The sequence below is a fragment of the Dama dama genome, chromosome 23 (genome assembly GCF_033118175.1).
Source record: "Dama dama isolate Ldn47 chromosome 23, ASM3311817v1, whole genome shotgun sequence".
In the NCBI taxonomy this organism is placed as follows: domain Eukaryota; kingdom Metazoa; phylum Chordata; class Mammalia; order Artiodactyla; family Cervidae; genus Dama; species Dama dama.
Window position 1 is genome coordinate 53,100,501 of NC_083703.1, and position 18,870 is coordinate 53,119,370.

At 47.6% G+C, this 18,870-nt stretch overlaps 1 protein-coding gene across 1 annotated transcript in view; it reads right to left on the reverse strand.

Annotated features, from left to right (window-relative positions):
• Window positions 1–6,162: 6,162 nt before the first annotated feature.
• The window catches only part of TGM3 (transglutaminase 3), a 30,124-nt gene continuing 17,416 nt past the window's right edge, over window positions 6,163–18,870 (reverse strand). The window contains exons 8-12 of the mRNA XM_061125779.1: window positions 16,839–17,081; window positions 12,938–13,246; window positions 10,493–10,650; window positions 7,003–7,136; window positions 6,163–6,636 (exon numbers count right to left, since the gene is read on the reverse strand). Of these exons, the coding sequence (XP_060981762.1) occupies window positions 6,489–6,636; window positions 7,003–7,136; window positions 10,493–10,650; window positions 12,938–13,246; window positions 16,839–17,081 (992 nt within the window). The 3' untranslated portion in view covers window positions 6,163–6,488. The remainder of the gene's footprint in view (window positions 6,637–7,002; window positions 7,137–10,492; window positions 10,651–12,937; window positions 13,247–16,838; window positions 17,082–18,870) is intronic.

Genomic DNA, 18,870 nt, shown 5'->3' on the forward strand with positions numbered 1-18,870 from the left:
AGTACTGGAGCTTCAACTTCAATATCAGTCCTTCCAACTAATATTCAGGGTTGACTTCCTTTAGGATTGACTGGTTTGATCTTCTTGCAGTCCAAGGAACTCTCAAGAGTCTTCTCCAGCACCACAGTTCAAAAGTATCAATTCTTTAGCACTCAGCCTTCTTTATGGTCTAACTCTCACATCCATACATGACTACTGGAAAAACCATAGCTTTGACTATACAGACCTTGGTTGGCAAAGTCATGTCTCTGTATTTTAATATGCTGTCTAGGTTTGTCATAGCTTTTCTTCCAAGGAGAAAGCAGCTTTTATTTTAATGACTGCAGTCACCATTCACAGGGATTTTTGGAGCCCAAGAAAATAAAATCTGTCACTGTATCATCATCTATTTGCCATGAAGTGAAGGGACCAGATGTCAAGATCTTCACTTTTTTAATGTTGAGTTTTAAGCCAACTTTTTCACTCTCCTCTTTCACTTTCATCAAGAGGCTCTTTAGTTCCTCTTTGCTTTCCGCCATAAGGGTGGTGTCATCTGCATATCTGAGGTTATTGACATTTCTCCCGGCAATCTTGATTCCAGCTTGTGCTTCAGCCAGTCCAGCATTTCCCATGATGTACCCTGTATGGAAGTTAAATAAGCAGGGTGACAATATACAGGCTTGACGTACTGCTTTCCCAAATTTGAACCAGTCTGTTATTCCATGTCGGGTTCTAATTATTGCTTCTTGGCTCGCATACAGGTTTCTCAGGAGGCAGGTAAGGTGGTTTGGTATTCCCATCTCTTTAACAATTTTCCACAGTTTGTCATGACCCACACAGTCAAAGGCTGTAGCGTAGTCAATGAAGCAAATGTTTTTCTGGAATTCCCTTGCTTTTTCTATGATCCAATGGATATTGGCAATTTGATCTCTGGTTCCTCTGCTTTTTCTAAATCCAGCTGGAACATCTGGAAGGTCTTGGTTCACATGCTGTTGAAGCCTAGCTTGGAGAATTTTGAGCATTACTTTGCTAGTAGTGTGTGAGATAAATGAGTGTGAGATAAATTGTGTGGTAGTTTGAACATTCTTTGGCATTGCCTTTCTTTGGGACTGGAATGAAAACTGAACTTTTCCAGTCCTGTGGCCACTGCTGAATTTTCCAAATTTGTTGGCATATTGAGTGCAACTCTTTCACAGCATCATCTTTTAGGATTTGAAATGGCCCAGCTGGAATTCCATCACCTCCACTTGTTTTTTTTGTAGTGATACTTCCTAAGGCCTACTTGACTTTGCACTCCAGGATGTCTGACTCTAGGTGAGAGATCACACCATCGTGGTCATCAAGATCTTTCTGATCTTTAAAAAGATCATCAAGATCTTTTTTGTATAGTTCTTCTGTGTATTCTTGCCGCCTCTTCTTAATATCTTCTGCTTCTGTTAAGTCCATACCATTTCTGTCCTTTACTGTGCCCATTTTTGCATGAAATGTTCCCTTGATATCTCTCATTTTCTTGAAGAGATTTCTAGTCTTTCCCATTCTATTATTTTCCTCTATTTCTATGCACTGATCACTTAGGAAGGCTTTCTTATCTTTCTTGCTATTCTTTGGAACTCTGCATTCAGATGGGTATATCTTTCCTTTTCTCCTTTGCCTTTTGCTTCTCTTTTTCTTTTTTTTCAGCTATCTGTAAGGCCTCCTCAGACAACCATTTTGCCTTTTAGCGTTTCTTTTTCTTGGGGATGTTTTTGATCACCACCTCTTGTATAAAGTTATGAACCTCCATCCACGGTTCTTCAGGCCCTCTGTCTATCAGATCTAATTCCTTCAATCTATTTGTCACTTCTGCTGTATAATATTAAAGATTTGATTTAGGTCATACCTGAATGGCCTAGTGGTTTTTCCTACTTTCTTCAATTTAAGTCTGAGTTTTGCAACAAGGAGTTCATGATCCAAGCCACAGTCAGCTCCTGGTCTTGTTTTTGCTGACTGTATAGAACTTCTCCATCCTTGACTGTAAAGAATATAATCAATATGATTTTGTTATTGATCATCTGGTGATGTCCATGTCTACAGTCATCTCTTATGTTTCTGGAAGAGGGTGTTTGCTATGACCAGTGCGTTCTCTTGGCAAAACTCTGTTAACCTTTGCCCTGCTTCATTTTGTATTCCAAGGCCAAACTTGCCTGTTACTTCAGATATCTCTTGTTTTCCTACTTTTGCTTTCCAGTCCCCTATGATGAAAAAGATGTCTTGTTTTTGGTGTTAGTTCTAGAAGGTCTTGCAGGTCTTCATAGAACTGTTCAGCTTCTTCCTGCACTAGTGGTTGGGGTATAGACTTGGATTACTGTGATATTGAATGGTTTGCCTTGGGAAGGAACAGAGATCATCCATCATTTTTGAGATTGCACCCAAGTACTGTATTTTGGACTCTTTTGTTGACTATGAGGGCTACTCCATTTCTCCTAAGGGATTCTTGTCCACAGTAGTAGGTATAATAGTCATCTGAGTTAAATTCACCCATTCTGGTCCATTTTAGTTCACTGATTCCTAAAAGGTTGATGTTCACTCTTGCCATCTCTTATTTGGCCACTTTCAATTTACCTTGATTCATGGATCTAACATTCCAGATTCCTGTGCAATATCATTTACAGCAATGGATTTTGCTTCTATCACCAGTCACATCCACAACTGGGTTTTGTTTCCACTTTGACTCAGCCTCTTCATTTCTTCTGGGATCATTTCTTTGCTCTTCTCCAGTAGCATATTGGGCAACTGCCGACCTGGGTTTTCATCTTCAGTGTCATATCATTTTGCCTTTTCATGCTGTTCATAGGGTTCTCAAGGCAAGAATGCTGAAGTGGTTTGCCATTTCGGTAGGAATATTTATAATGGGGGAAGCTATGCATATGTGGGAGCAGGGGAAATATGAGAAATGTCTGTACCTTTTGTTCAATGTTGCCATGAATCTAGAACTACTCTAAAAAATAAAATCCATTTATAGAGAAAGGGAAAGAACAAAAATAAGAATAATAATGATTGCTACTCAAGAATGGTATATAGGACTCAGTAAGATAATGGATGTGAAATACTGAGCACAATATCTGGCACATAGCAAGCACTCAATAGATTTTCAAAAATCCTTAGAACAGTAACTTACAGATTTACCCTGTCAATGAAGGTTAGATATCACATTTTTTTAAAGTGATTCCAATTGGTCACTTCATTCATTTATTCATTTATTCATCTACAATATCATTTACTTCTTTGGTCTTTAATGAATATCTATGTGCACTTCATCTACACCAGACACTGCTAAGTGTGGAGGATGTGGAGCTAAAGGAAACCTGGTTTTTGTCCATGACAAGTACTAGTCTAAGATGGGGAGAGATGACCCAGATGACTTTAAGCCAAGTGGTCTAAAAAGACACAGTGAAGGGAGTCATAGATGAAGCAGGGGCCAACTGTGTTTGGGTGCAGTGAGGTGGGAGGGAAATGGAGAAGGTTTCTCAGAAGAGGGAAAATTTTCCTGGAGAGCACATAAATGTATGCATGGAAATGGAAAAAAATAGATCCTTTCCTGTATAACAAACCGCAAGAAAACATACTGACAAAACAACCACCTGCTCTGTGGCTGGTTAGGCTCCTGGACAGTTCCTGCTGGTTTTCACTCCAATTTAAATTTCTTCAATAGATATAGGGAATATTTACTTTTATTGAATGAATTTTGATAATTTGTGTCTTTTAAGGAATTCATTTTACCTAAGTTGCCTGATTTATTGACAAAACGTTGTTCACTTATTCCTCCATTTTGTTTAAATAGCTGTAGCTCTTCTCATGATATTTGTAATTTGTATATTGTTTAATTTTTCCCAGTCAGTTTGGCTAGAAATATATCAGTGTGATTCATTTCAAAAAAACCCCTTTTAGTTTCGCTGGCCGATAGGATGTTTGCAGAGGTGAAATGTATAATTTCAATTTTTGACTTTCAGATTGTCCCCTCGATGGGAAAGAGGGGGCCCACCAATTTGCCTTTTCTTCCTTCCTGCTGGACAGCCTGTGGCTTTTGCCTTGAGCTGTAACAGTCACCTGGAACCTGTAGGTGGAAGCTACATGTGGAGGATGACAGTGAGGTAAGACAAGGAAGCCTATGTCTCCCTAACTGTTTCCCTTGGCTCTTATACAAGAGAAATTAATGCCCATCCTGTTTAGGAGCCTGGCAGTTTGGGTTTCCCTGCTGTGGTCACTGAGCACAGATCCCAACCAATGGAACAAGTCCACCTGATTTTGGGGTTCAGCAGGCAGGCCCACTGCACCTCATACTTCACTACCACCTCTAGCTTTAAGTCTACCAGAAACAAATGTGGTGCTGTGGCCTTGGCCTGCTGTTACTTTGTTTTATTGTTAAATTCTTCAGAAGCCAAGTTGTGGAGGGGTGTTTAGCTATAGCTCTAAGACACAAGTGCTTGGAGTTGATTAGAAATTCTACATGGACTTCTCCCATCACACCTTAGGAGATTTCCCTGAGGATGGGAACCCAAAGGCAGGGTCATGCTCTTGTTGGTTTTTCATCTCCCTGGAGAGAGACTGGCAGAAAGGACGCATTCAGGAGACGCTGGCTAATGCTTGACAGAGTTAAGGTCTGGGACAGGCCTCATGGAGATGGGAGGAAATGGAAACCTCTGGATTTCCTTGTTTCTGATAGAAATCAGAGCAGAAGTATGTCTATTTAACCCCGCCTCTCCTCACTCTGAACTGGAGCCCAGCCCCAAGGGGCGCTTGAGAGAGGGGCAAAGCATCAAGAGATGAGATGAGCTTCCCCCTCCACAGCTGGGAGCCTGCTGTCCTACAGAGACTGGGAGGCCCAGCTGCATTCAGACACCAGAAACGGACCCTGGTGAGAGCTCCTTGACACTGGGAGCAAACATGGACACAGATTCTGGTGCTGACTGCCCACCTGGGGCACTTGAATTGGGCAGCTGAGGCTGAACCAGGTTGAGATGAGAAGGGGGAGAGGAGGCAGCTAGGGCAGAGCAGTAGAGCCCACGAACGGAACGGGCCTCAAGCCATCACTATAGGACCACACTTCCAGTGCAGCTAGAGGTAGGGGAGAACTCTGGGGGCCCAAATCTGGGGGGACACAGTGCAGAAAGCCTGCATTTACACACCAGCCACGCGCTGGGCTTCCATGGTCATACTGCATCAGTACCAGTGAAGTGGAACTTTATGGTTTTTCTCTAAATTTCCTCTCTCCCTGCTCCAACTCTAATGGATCAAGCAACAAAAGAAGAAGGAGGAAGTAAGAGAAGGGCATGGACAGTGCCTCCTGCAAGCCTGGGTCAGGCTTGAGTTGAGCATAGGGAAGAAACCCTGAGCTGGATGTGAGCCTGAAGCTTCTGTTTAGATGGGACTGGTCCCTTAGGTCCCACCAGTGAGGCATGATCGCCAAAATGAGGTTAGTCACCACCGGTGATGGAAGACTATGGGATCTGCTTGGGGCGATTTCAAGGGGCACAGACTAAGGAACCATGAGAGCATGTGTGAAGGCAGAGAAGGTTCCCGTGGAGTTAGCTTGCTTTGGCTGCAAGAGGAGGTATGTGGCACAAGTTGGCGTGAGCCCAGTGTGAGCAGAGGCTGGACCACCACCCACAGCTGCTCTGTAGAAGGTTCCAGTGGAGACTGAAGTCTCTTCTCACTCTGATGCCTGTAGAGGGTCCTGGAAGGGTTCCCTTCGCTCCACAATGTCTGAACCTGCCTAGACAAGTCACTCCCTCCCAAGGCAGTCAATCTATTTTTGGACATCATCTTAGTGCAGTTTCCTAAACTGATTTGAAATGTCTCCCTAGTTTTGCACCTGGAACCACAGGGAACCAGCCCATTCCTTTTGGATATTGGAACGTGGAGAGCACAGCTTCCCCAATGCCATCCCTCCTCCAGAAGGATATGGCCCCAGCCCCACTGTCTCCTTCTCTACCACCTTAGGCGAAGCAGCAGTCTTGTAGAGTCAGTGCTGTGTGATCACACTCTTTTTAACATTTATTTTGAGGGCAGTTGTGAGTGTCACAATGGATGGCTAACCATCATCCCCCCCAACTCCACAGTGACCCAGGGGAGGAGCAGGAAAGTGCCAACTGCAGGCTGGGGATCAGCAAACAGTCCAGACCGTCTTCTCCCCCAGGATCCATTTGGAGAGTCGCTGGGTCAGGTGCCACTCTGTGCCCACAACATTGAGGGCATAAGGGCTGAGCAGGGCCATGGGGCTCACACACCAGGCAGCATCGGGGAGAAGCTCAGGGAACGTGCAAAAGTGATCAAGTGATGGGCCAGGATGGAACCAGCCCAGCCTGGGAGCGAGGGAAGGGGTGTGTGCTGGAGGCTGGAGTTCTGGATCCAGGCCGCCTTGGGGGATGGAGTGTTTCCCAGGCTTGATAATGATTATGGCAGGGGCTCACTCCACAGGCAAGTCCTGCCTGCTCCGTGTTCCCAAGTTTGTCTGGGGCCACCTGGGCCCTTCACTCAGCCACATCAACGGACAGCATGGCCTTGATTGCGGGGAACTTGTTGCAGGAGAAGTTGGCAAGCAGCTGTTTGGTGCCACTCCGGGTGGGCAGGATTTCAAAACGCACGCGGGACCGCTCTTTGGGGCGCAGGGCTGGCACGCTGATGGAGAAGGGTAGGAGTCAGTGTGAGGCCTCAAGTCCTCTGGTCAAGGTCACTGCTCCTTCAACTCCCTCTAGCTGCCTCCCTGGGTCATTGAGCCCTTTCAGCCCTGGGACCCCCTCAGCAAGGGAAGGTAGGGGTCCCATGAGCTCCCAGATAGAAGGACCAGCTCCAAGCACTGAAGGCCTGGACTTCTTTTGAGTTCAAGTTTGGTGTACCCCTAAACCAAATGCAAGTGTGCATCCCTATGGGCAGATTCCCAAGTTCAGAGGCTAGCAGAGTTCTGTCTACCCTGCCTGGGGTTCCGGGGAGGTCCCTCTGACCCCCTCCCACCATCCCCTACCAGCCCCTCAGTGTGGGACTCACTCGATCTTGAGGCTGCCCAGGAGCAGGCCGCTGCCCTCCACCATCAGCACGCAGTCCTTCACTGGCTCATCCAGTGGGTTGGAAAACAGCATCTGCACGTTCACGGGCTTTTGCACCCGGGCCTCGTCCAGCACCTGCGGGGACAGGGCTTGACAGGGTCAGGGCTAGACTGCTTGTCTCATCTGCCCTTGAAAGCCGATGGGGTGGTGCCTGAGACTTGGTCATGGGAAAGATATTGCTGGGGACAAAGGAAGGGAGGACCATTTGGTTTAGTCCTCCTAAGTGCCAGTGCCATCCATGCAGGGGGTCCCTAAGAAATTGCTGTCATCCCCAGGCTACAGACAGGACACCCAAGCCCAGACGGAGAGGCGGCAGGTTGCAGCAGCTGAAAGCACTTAAGTTCCCAGCTGGGTTCGGAGGCCTTTTCTCATTTCATCTAGGGAAGGGCAGCCCCCGCTTCCCAGACATGTGGTCTGCACAGGGCCCTTTATCAGGGGTTGGTCAGAGAAGCAACCTGGACTATTTGTTTGGTCCCAAAGATGAAAGCTTGCACTCTTGCTGAGAAGCAGCCAAGCCTGAGCAGATGCATCACCTCCCTGGGCCTTGACTCCCTCCCTGATAAAGAGGGCTTATCCCTCCCTTCCTCATTCCTTGGACTAGAAAGGAACAAATGAGATCATGGATGCAGAGGAATGTGTTTTGGAAACAGAAACTGAAACTAGGTGACGGGTAGAGTTTTCTTTTGAGGATCCCTAGAGGTAGCTGCAGAGAAGGCAATGGCACCCCACTCCAGTACTCTTGCCTGGAAAATCCCATGGACGGAGGAGCCTGGTGGGCTGCAGAACATGGGGTTGCCAAGAGTCGGACACGACTGAAGTGACTTAGCAGCAGCAGCAGAGGTAGCTGCTTTTTGTTCATCTGGCTTTCCTTTTTCTTGCCACCAATTCTCCCTGCAACCCTTTTATAGTAATAAACCTGCAGTTCAGATTGACCCAGTAACAGAGATTTCTGGTTCCAGAGCCGTTTTCTCTTCTTGCTAGACTTTGCAATGCCTGCCAATAATTTGTGCATAATTGAAATGTTTTAGAGACCATGGTCTATACCACAATTTCTCCCATGGAACTCATTAGGTGTATGACATGATTTGAAGGGTGAAGCATAATTTTATGCCATTGGGACCCAAGAATATATATAAATGTTGCCATATTTTTTCACACTGATATTCAATTTGAGATTTTCCTATATTTATTTTCCTTTCTTTATGACTGCTTAGCACTCTATCCTATTGACCTAAATCTATAAATACACCCAAAGAAGAGGATAGGAGCCACCCCAGAAACCTGTGTCTGATATTGTCAGTAGGTCATGGGCCAATGTGAAGAATGTCAGCCTTTGAAATACAGTTCAGATTGTATGATCTGGTTCTAAAGTCCTCAATGCCTACTCCCAATCATAAATAAGACAATAGGGTGTTGCCCAAATTATTATCTTTTCATACAGATCACCCACGTGCCCTGCTCTGAGTCAGCTCTGCATTAATTCATTCAGTCAAGATTAGATCATCTTGATTCTCTGAAGGTAAAGTAAAGGAGAAGTTGTGCTAAGAGCAAATTCATACAAAGATGTCTGAAAGAAGAAAGAGCAGATATTTTAAAAAAGGATTAAATAATTCCCAGGCTGTGTGTATTCTGATTTCCTTTTAAAAGATGTTAACGTTCTCTTGAAAGATGAAGCTGATTTGATATGGACATCTAAAAGATGTAGAGCAAATTTTTGAAAAAAAGAGAAAGCTATAAGCAAGTTTGAGGATACTGGATAAGGAAATATAATGGGGGAGAAACTAACTTTATCAAACACTGATAACTTTCACCCTGAATGTTTCATTTCACAGCCTCAAAAATGGCAAACGGCACTTGCTCCCTGTCATTCTACAGGGGTGGGGCACGATTCTTGGAAACACCCTAGGAAACCGGAGAGGCTTCTACAATCCTGGATGAAAACTAGGTGGGTGGGACAGAAGGCAAGCCTGGAGCCCAGATGCTCTGTTCTGGTCCTGCTGGTGGAGGGGCCTCTTTCTGTTTCACAACCACCATGATGGGCCTAGAACGGGGGTGGCTCCCTCTCCCTAACCTTGGAGATGGTAGATCACTCTGGCCCCCATTCTGAAGCACAGTCCAGACTAACCAGGACAATGAGAGAGCTCTATTTCAGGCTAGTGTCAAGGAGCAGGCCCTGGGTCCCCCTGTCATCTGTCTGACATCAGGAATCCCTGAAGCTGGGGTGTAGCTTAGGGAGGGTGGAATGAAGGCAGTCACAAGTTACTCTAGAAATCTGGGGCTAGGGATTCTAGTGACATTGTGATGGAACAACAACAACAAAAAAGGCAATTGCTGTCTAGACTTCTGGGGCAGATGGTGCAGCAGACTTGTGAGGAGTCTAACCCATGAAGCTCTCTGGGGTCCCCAGGGAAGACCCCATCTTCCTTATCCATTCATCTGCCTATCCTTGCCTGCCAGCCCGTCATCCCTAGATTTGGGCTGTCTGGCTCTGGCTGCCTCCATCCTGGGCTGAGGTTGGTGTGGGTAGGGATAGGCTTGGAGTCAGCCCCGTACTTCCAGCACCAGTGCTGAGGAAGGGACAGAGTGGTCCCAAGTGCCTCTCACAGACCTGTGAGAGCCCGTATGCCTGCGTTCCTGAGAGGGAGCCTGGGAGCAGAGCCTGCAGCCAAAAAAATGAGGCATCCTCATTGTCAACTACTGGGGAGATGCTGCTGCTGGGTATGGATTGGCCAGATGTCTTGGAAAGGGCCTGAGGTCTAGCCCTTGCTCTGGCAGTATTTGGCAATTCCTTTCTCTCTGGGTCTCAGTTTACTCATGTGTGAAATGGAAGGGCATGAGAGCTTAAGACCAGGTTTCTAAGAGTCTACAATTCTGTAACTCTGGGGTCTAGAGTCAAGAGATGCATGTGAGTTATGCCCATTTCTGATTTGCTCTACAAATGTGTCTGGGGGCTGGGCTGTGGGTTCCCTGAAAGCAGGACCCAGCTCTTGAGATCTTCTGTGATTCCTGAGCCTGGCACAGCCCAGGACACAGCAGATGTTCAGAGCAAGTGAGCTGAAGAGCCCTCCAGCTGCTCCTCAACTGGCATCCCCAGTGGGTCTAGAGCTGCAACCAAAGAAGCCGCAGGGCAACATGCCCATGGATCCTTCCAGAGAGGGAGCAAGGACATGCTGTGCTGTGCCACTGGCAGGATCTTAGTTCCCTGACTGGGGATTGAACCTGCACCCTTGGCAGTGACAGCATGGAGTCCTAACCACTGGACCACTGGGATTTCCCAAGGACACTGCTCTGAGCAGAACTCTTGGCTGATCTTTTGGCAGAGGCTGGAGCCAATGTGGGCCCTGTGCTTGGCCTGTCAGCAGAGAGGGCTTTCCTTGTGGTCTGGGAGGGCTGGGCTAGCACAGAGCAGTGCCCCTTCAGCATCCCTTTACCTCGAGGGTCAGGGTGGGGTTGTCCAGGATGACATCCCTCTCCACCACCACCTCAGGCTCGTCGGTGACCTGGCAAACGGCTGTGGTCCGGATCATGTTGTCCGCCTTCAGGTACTTCTCGTACTGAGCATATGTGATCTTTACAGGGTGCTCTATTTCTGGAAGAAGAAACCAGGGAGCAGGGTGAGAGGGGGTGGGGTTGGCTTCTGAAACCTTAAAAGCTGATGCCAAGCTGAGCCAGTGTGGGCTGGCCGGGAGCACCTGGAGCCCAGGCTTGCCTGAGTCCTCCCTGCCGGGCCCTGGGGGAACACCTGCCTGCTTCATACCAGCTGCAGAGGGGGGGCCCTGAGACCAAGAAGCTGGCTGGCTAGGTGGATTCCAGGAGGAATCCTCCCTCAGGATTTCCTCCCTCAGGCTTCCTCCCTGTCCTGGTAAATATCAGAGGGCAAATTTCCATCTAAGGGGCAGGGAAGAATATGAGTATTAACTCATTGCCCAATAAGGAAAACAGTAATGATGACAACATGATAATAACTAGCAAGGGAAGCCAGGGGCTGGCTACATAGGAGCTCGGTCCTCTCAGGTGACCGTATAGCCTGGGATCCTATTGCAACAGCATCTGAACCACCACCCTACTTCTGGTCTCTCCTGCTTCCAAGTCACCCACACACACCAGTCAGGTGGGCTTTAGAAGCACTTTTCCCCCAAATCATGTCACTCTTCTTCTGTGTCACCTGAAAAATCTCCTGTGGTCCCTCACTGCCTCAGGAATAAAGTTCAGACCCCTCAGTATGGTCCTGTGTCAACCTCTTTCTCAAAAGACTGTTCCTTCCCACACTTCTCATTGTCCTTTTGACACCACAGGTGCTTACCACTTCCGTGCGCTGAGTCACAAGCTCCCCTCAGATGGAAGGGCCTTCCCCAGCTTTTCTCCGTTTCTCTGGCTCCTCCCCAAGCCCCAAGACCCCTCTCTGACTCACTGGGCAAGCAACCGGGGGCCTCGCCTGCCTCTGGGTGCTCTCCCCCTCCCTCATGCAGTCATGCTAGGTGGTCGGGGGGGTCCCCGGCACCTACAGGTCACACACTCCTTGAGGTGAGGCTGAAATGAGGGAGCTGTCTCAGCTTTTAGCACTGGAGGGATTTACCCAGCCTGCCCCAAATATGGAGACAACAGGCCCTGGCATCCACTGGTCCAGCTCCCTTGGCCAGTGAACCCTGAGGCTCAGGAAAGGAGGGAGACTTAACAGTCATCCAGAGAGTAGGTGATGATGTCAGGACTCCAAGACCATTTTGCCTGCCTCCTCCTGCCTTCCCATTTAACTCTGTTGCCTCTTGTAGAAGTACAGCTTTTTAAAAAGCGTTTCCCTCACATAACTTATTTTTGGCCTACAAAAATAGCTCTTCCCTTGAGCTTTGAAGGTAAATAACAGCCAGCTGGGTACTTTTGTTATAAGGAAGATTTCTGCTCAGTTCTGCCAGAAGACAGGTTGCTAGGGGATGCTGCCTTCTGACAGGTGTGATACCTCTCAGTCTCTCTGTAGACAAAATTTTTTCAAGATGGGCTGTATAAGTAATCAGTTTTTATTAGTTCCTTATGTGAAGCAAATAGCCACCCCACCCTTATTAATCTGCTTTGTTAAGTCCAGGCTTTTCATGACAGCTTGAAGGATTTTACAGGGCACACCTGCCTTCTAATCCTTTCACAGCCCGAGCCTCTCTCTGCTCCACCTCGTTCCCCTCCCATCTGTGCTACCCAGGAGAACCAACTCACTCTTCCTCCCAGAGGCTCAGGCCTCCAAGAAAACCCATCACTGTCTCTGGAAATCAAGAAACTTCACCCACCCACTGGAGCTGTGGGGGAACACTGGTGGGAATTCAAGCCCTCATGGTATGTTGCAACCCTTCTAGGGTCAAACCCGGAAAGTGATTCATTGTGGGATGGGGCTAAGGTAGGGTGGGAGCTGGAAAGGGGAAGGGGTCGCAGCAGTAAAACCTAGAAAATGGGTGGTGGCACTGGATTTCGTGTTAGGAAGTCTAGGACCAGGATCTGGCATTGCCACCTACTAGCTATGACACTTAATCATTTAAGGGAATCACAGTCTCTCCAAGCCTCAGTTTCTGGCTCTGTAAAAGGAATGCTGAAATCTGTCCTTGTAGAAGGTCAAATGTGATAGTACATAAGAGCATATAAGGAAGCGCTCTGCACACTGGGCAAAATGGTATGTGAGGGATATTGTGGTTTGCCTATTAACTGCCAATGTCTTCCTCCTTTTTCCTCCAGGGCATGAAAGTATTTTGGTTGGCACCACCCCCACTTGTACTGCTCACGATGTGCTGTTTCCTTCCTTAATCAGTTGATTTGGTTCCAATAGGAATGCTCCAACCCCAAGAGAATACCAGCTACCATGAATATGTGGCATCCCAGCAGCCTACAGGTTGCATTACCTTCTTCAGGATTCAGGGATTTAGTGACAGAGTCCTTCCACACCTCGTGTACAAGTGTGCCGTTATAGACGATGGTCCAGGCTGTCATATTCACCGTCACTGTCTTGGTATCACTTGTTAGGTTTTTGAGCATTAGGATCAGGTTGACTTCTTTGCCCACTTCCAGTACACCAGCGATCTTGAACTTCCCAGATATGCTAGGCTCCCGTTCCTCTCTTGCCAGGCTGCTTGCAGATGTTGCGCTAAATGACGCTCTGGGTTTAAGCTTCCCCAAAGCCTTTTCAAACACTTGTCTTTCCTGGCTGGAACCTGTGTGGTGGGAAAACAGAGAAGTATCTCAGAGATGTGGTGGTAATGTGAACAAAGAACAGTGCCCTGCCTGGAAAGGTGGCCTGGAACTAACAGTGGTTCTGCTGCTTGCACAATGATTCTAATCCAAGCAAGTGTCTGACCTCCTCCAGGTCCCCATTTCACCCTCCTTAACATGTGTCTGACCTCCAAGCAAGTGTCTGACCTCCCCCAGGTCTCCATTTCATTCTCCTTAACTCAGAGCCCAACTCTTCCAATCAGCTCAAATTTCCATCGAGCTGTAGGGAAAGTTGCATAAAATACCTAGCTTGATATTTGGCTTAGGTTAATTAGGTTAGATCCCATCCTTCCTTCACTCTCTCCATCTCTCCTTCCCTTCATTCCTTCCTCCTTCCCTCCTTTCTTTCTTTTAATAAAAAGTCCTTTGTGAGACTTAAAGAACAAAGTGGGTGTTAATCGCTCAGTCATTATGTCTGACTCTTTGCAACCATGGACTGTAGCCCACCAGGCTCCTCTGTCTATGGAATTCTCCAGGTAAGAATACTGGAGTGGGTAGCCATTCCTTTCTCCAGAGGATCTTCCTGACCTAGAGATTGAACCCAGGTCTCCTGCATTGCAGGCAGATTCTTTACCATCTGAGCCACCAGGGAAGCCCAAAGAACAAACTGATAATTTAAAAAAATAACAAGTCTGAGCTCAAAAAAGTTAGAATGAGTTCATAAGTGAAAAAACTATGATTTAGAATTACCTCACTGAAAAAAATTCCAAACCACTTTATTATGTTATTCTGCTTTATTTCTAATGATGCTTTGGGAATTGGAGAGTGGAACTTTTGTCTATGTCAGTTGACAAGAACTTCCCACAGTTGGTATGGTTCCAGGTTACGACTAGTTTAATTGTTGAGAGAATTCAGGTTTCAAAAACACAGAGGCTGAACCGCAGGATGGGTTCAGCCTTTGCTGTGGGTGCTGCTAAATGTGATACTATAAATAGTCCCCAGAAAATGGCCAAGATCATGGCCAAAAAATCACGGCTCTTGGGGCACAAAGTGCTGATAACCAGCTCCAAGCCTCTTGGAGTCAGGGTAGACCACACAGTGCACATAAGTCTCCTTACCTTGACCAGAAGATAGATCCACTAACAAGGAGAAGATATTGACCTTCCAGTAACATGGACAGAGAAACACAAAGAAGAAAGACCATTTACGCTCCTGCCCCTAACCTCCCCAACAAACCTGTGAAATTTTAAGATGACTTATTAGAAGCACTTTATCATTTAGTGAAATCTTTCCTATAAGTTACATGTAACAACTGGCAGAGACCCCAAAGACATCTAAGCACATCACGTTAGGGTTAAGGTCCTAAAGGGGAGTGTCTGGTCCAAGTAGTTGGTAATCTGAGAATTAGGGGTGGAAAGAGGGCTAGTCCCCAGAAGTCTAGACCTGAAGTCTAGTAGTTCCTCCCACACATCCTGCTGAAAAGAAGACAGGCAGCCAAATTACCCAAGTTGATAGCTCCTGGTGGGCTGGGTTCCTTTCGGTGCCTTCCCATTCTCTAGCCGAGCTGTAAATCCACACCCAGGTCTGACGGCTGAGCAGGGAGCTGAGCCTCTGTGCCCAGAACCTCGAAGCAGTTGTGTTTGCACAATGAGTCTCAGAGCCTAGACACCTATATAGGTCACCTGCCAGGCTTACTCAAGACTAAGCTTCCTGCTACTGTTTTTTCCTTTGGTGTTGCTGTTGCGCAAATGCTTAGCAACCCATTTTATGGGCTTTTCCTCCCTGCGGCCATCAGACACAAGCTAGCATCATTAGGTAAGGGAGGCTGGGCAACAACAGGTGGGGTGATCAGTCCTGCTGTCACACAGGGGCTGGGCCATTGCCAGGGGTCCAGCAGGGATTCCTCCACATGGCTGTGGTCCCTCCTCATTGCTCAGGAGGTTTGGCTGGGACAGTCAGAGCCCCCAAGAAGTGGAATTAAGGTGTGACACTCAGGTAAGGTGCCCCACAGCATCACACAACTGTATAGGCAGTGTGTTTCAAAAATCCCTTTGGGAGGTCATTCTGATGAGGCTGCAGATGTTCAAGTTGATAAAAACCATCACTATTTATTAAGTCCTCACTATGGGCCAGGCACTGCCCTTGATACTATCTATATACTAGCTCATTTAAATCCCCTTGAAGAGAGGCCTTGCTCTTCTCATTTTACAGGTGAGGAAGTGAGGGATCAGAGATGCTAAGAACTGTGCTTGAGGTTGCACAGCTATAAGGGGTAGGGCAGAGTTCACCTCTTGCCCGGGGTTATCCGCTCCTTGGCCCCTACCCTTGTTTCTACATCAGAACACTGTTGAGAATGCTTGTCACACTCATGCCTGACCCCCGGCCTGTGAGCTCTGGAGGGGGAGGCGCCCATCTGCAGGGTGCTTCCTGGCCTCCTGGAGTTGAGCATGAATGGGCACTCAGGGAGGTCTCAGTACATGTTTGCTGACTGAGAGAAAGGCCATATGACCCCAGTGGGAGGAATGGGCTGCAGAGGTACACTGGGGTCTAACGGAAAGCACCAATCTCATTATTCTGGTGCCTGCAAAGGACCCACACCCAGCAGCTCATCCTCTGGACTTGGAGCCTACCCCCACTGCTCAGCTTCCCTCTTTTGTATATGGCAGCCAGCAGCAGCAGCCATCCAGGGCATCAAGTTGTGGGGTTTACTTTAGGGTGCACGTGGGTACCTTCTCGAGAACACTTTTCTTGACACCTCAGAATCGGCAGTGAGGACCTGCTAAAGCAACTATTTCAAAGCGTATAGAGTGACACGTCGATCCCATTAAGGAGTGACTGGCCTGCTAGAGCAAGCGTTAATTCACTTTGGCCTATTTCTAAAATGAACATCACCTTCAAATGTAGAATTTTGTCACTATTGAGATTCCTCAGAGGTATTAATTTGCTAACACTGAAAGCAACTTCTGAAACAGCAACATATGTAATTTGTGTTAAAGGTGGCCTCCTACCAACTAGGCTTCTAGGTGACTTTAAGGGGATCAGTACTCAAGTGGATGCTGACGATCTTAGGGACTTGGGCATTGTCCTCGTGGTGTAGGAGGTGTCTCCACCTCATCTGGATTTCAGGGAGGCCACTGAAGCGGACAAAGCAGTCCCCATGTCTCTGGGGACTGTCCATTTCTTTTTTCAGAGGATGTTTCCTGTTTGTGCTTCTCAGAGGCAAGGGGAGTGGGCTGACAGAGACCCCTAGGGGGTCTTCTGTGGGGGCCATGTTTCTCCCTGTGTTGTTCAATCATGGGGCTGTCATCCCAATGGTGCAATTGGCAAAGGGACACAGCTGGAGATGAGCTAGACTGACAGCTGCCTGAGTCCTTCAGCGCACTTCCGCTGGCACCGTGTCTGCCTGTGATGGTTTTGTCCCCACAGGAAACAGTCTGGGGAACTGGGCATTAGATGCCAGGGAGCAGTCCTAACATTCAGGCACAGCTGGCTGAGAAAGCAGGAGGAGCATGAGCAAGTTTTCCTTCTCCCGCCTCAAGGCTGTCTTCCCACCGTCAGGCCCTGGGTGGCACAGCCCATCCAAGCCCCTCCTACCTTCTGGATACTTGTACTTTTCGGTGACATCCATGCGAGAGTTGCTGCCCACCGCCTTGGTACTGATGTATTTGCCAACGCTGTGAGTGTCTGAGGAATTCTTCTTCAAGGCACCATTTGACTCGTAGATCCATGTGATGCGGTCGGCATTGACCTCCGCAAAGATGAAGGGCATGTCGAAGTCCCAGTTCACGTTACCCTCTCGGATAGCGATCACCGAAGCAGGGCCACACTGGAATACCCCTGGGGGCCAGGGTGCAGAGGTTGGATGCATGCCAAAGCCAGGCCCCTCTGCAACAGCCTGCTCATGGCCTGCTCCTCTGGGAGCCCTTCCCACTGCCAAGCTCCCCTGCCTTTACCCCAAACTCCTTCAACCCTGACTGTCTGCTCTCCTCTTTGGGCACTCAGCAAGACCCTCTGGGGCTACTGTTATCTTGTGCAATAGCACTCTGCTCAGACTTCAGCTCCACAGAAGACGGCCCACTCCCGCATTCTGTAGGTGCATAATTTGTGCTATCCCCCTGCCCTCAGTCTGTTTCCTAAAGAGGAAAGTCTGACTAGTCAGTCAGGCAGCTCAGGGCTGCCTCTCTTCTACTCCGCAAATATTCTTCCTAAATCTCACCCTCCTGTTTTGGAAGACTTCTCTGCAAACCCAGCCTACAGAGATGTCCTGCTTCTTTGGGCTCCCAGGCCCTGACCATCACCTCCCTTTTTGAGCACTCAGCATAGCTAGCTCAGACAGATAGGCAGGTAGGTGGGTGGATACATAGAGAGATGGACAGATAGGTAGATAGATTCATAGATGGATGGGTGGATGGAAGGACATAGATGTAGATGCAGGTATAGATACACAGATACAGTTTCCTTCGTGAAATGCCCAGATGATAAAAAGCAAGTTACAGCAGAATAGAAGAATATTATTCCATTTGTGTTTATAAAACAAACACACACACTTCTATAAGTCTGAAACAGTGACAGTGACTTTCAGCTTCTTCTTTTTTTTTTTTACCATGATCTCTAGAAATAAGATTTTATATCATGGCACATATATGGTCCTGAAACAAAAATTCCAGAGGACAATTCTTATTCTTAATATCCAATACACTCTGATAGTTTCTTTTTCTTTCCTCTCCTCACTCCTTTCCATGCTATTCTATTTCATTTCTTAAAACAATGGTCACAACCCATTAACTTGATTTTATAACCACTAATGAATGAGTTGCAGTGAGAAGTTTGAATAGTGGCCTAGAAAATATCTGGAAGTTACCCTCCTCACACCCAAGTTCCCTGAATCTCATTGCTTCTGGTAGAGATGTTGCAGCAAGGGAGGGGGGTAAGACTTCATTTTGATTGTAAGTCTTTTGAAATGATTTGAATTTTTTTTTTAACCATGTGCATATATGACTTTTATAATTTTTCTAAGTTTGAAAGAAACAACTGAAAATGAAGGTAAAGGACAAGAATGCTCTGGAGGTCAAGGGAAGGAAGAGGAAAGGTTCCTGGAGAGCCCGATGCCCAAGATCTGATGGGAGAGTGGCAACAGGTGGGGACACAGGGTCGGGGAAGGGCCAGCCTGAGAGAAGGAGAGCTCAGCCTGGCAGGGGACACCCGGAAGGTGAGAGGGGTGCTGGGGGCTGTGAGCATAGTGGCCTGGAGCTGAGCCAGGGAATCTGGGCTAAGTCCCAAGGCGAAGGGAAACGGAAGGTTTCTGTGCTGGGAGGGATGGGCTAATAGAGGTTGTGTGGGAGAATCACTGTTAGCAGGGGACCGTTCCCTTCTCTATTGCCAGGCATGGGCCAGGGCCTTGGCAGCAGTTGTGTGGGAGCAGGGATGTCATTCATTTAAATAGCAGCCTGAACCAAGCCAATTAAAAGGAAAATCTACTTTGAAATATTTTTGTTTTAATCCCTCTCTGTGCCCTCCAAAGGCAGAGAAGATTTAGGTGATTTTGCTGTGCCGCTTTCCACCATTGTAAAGATTGAGAGGTCATGACTTAGAGCCAAACCCAGAGAAGGGGGGCACCAGCCGGCTG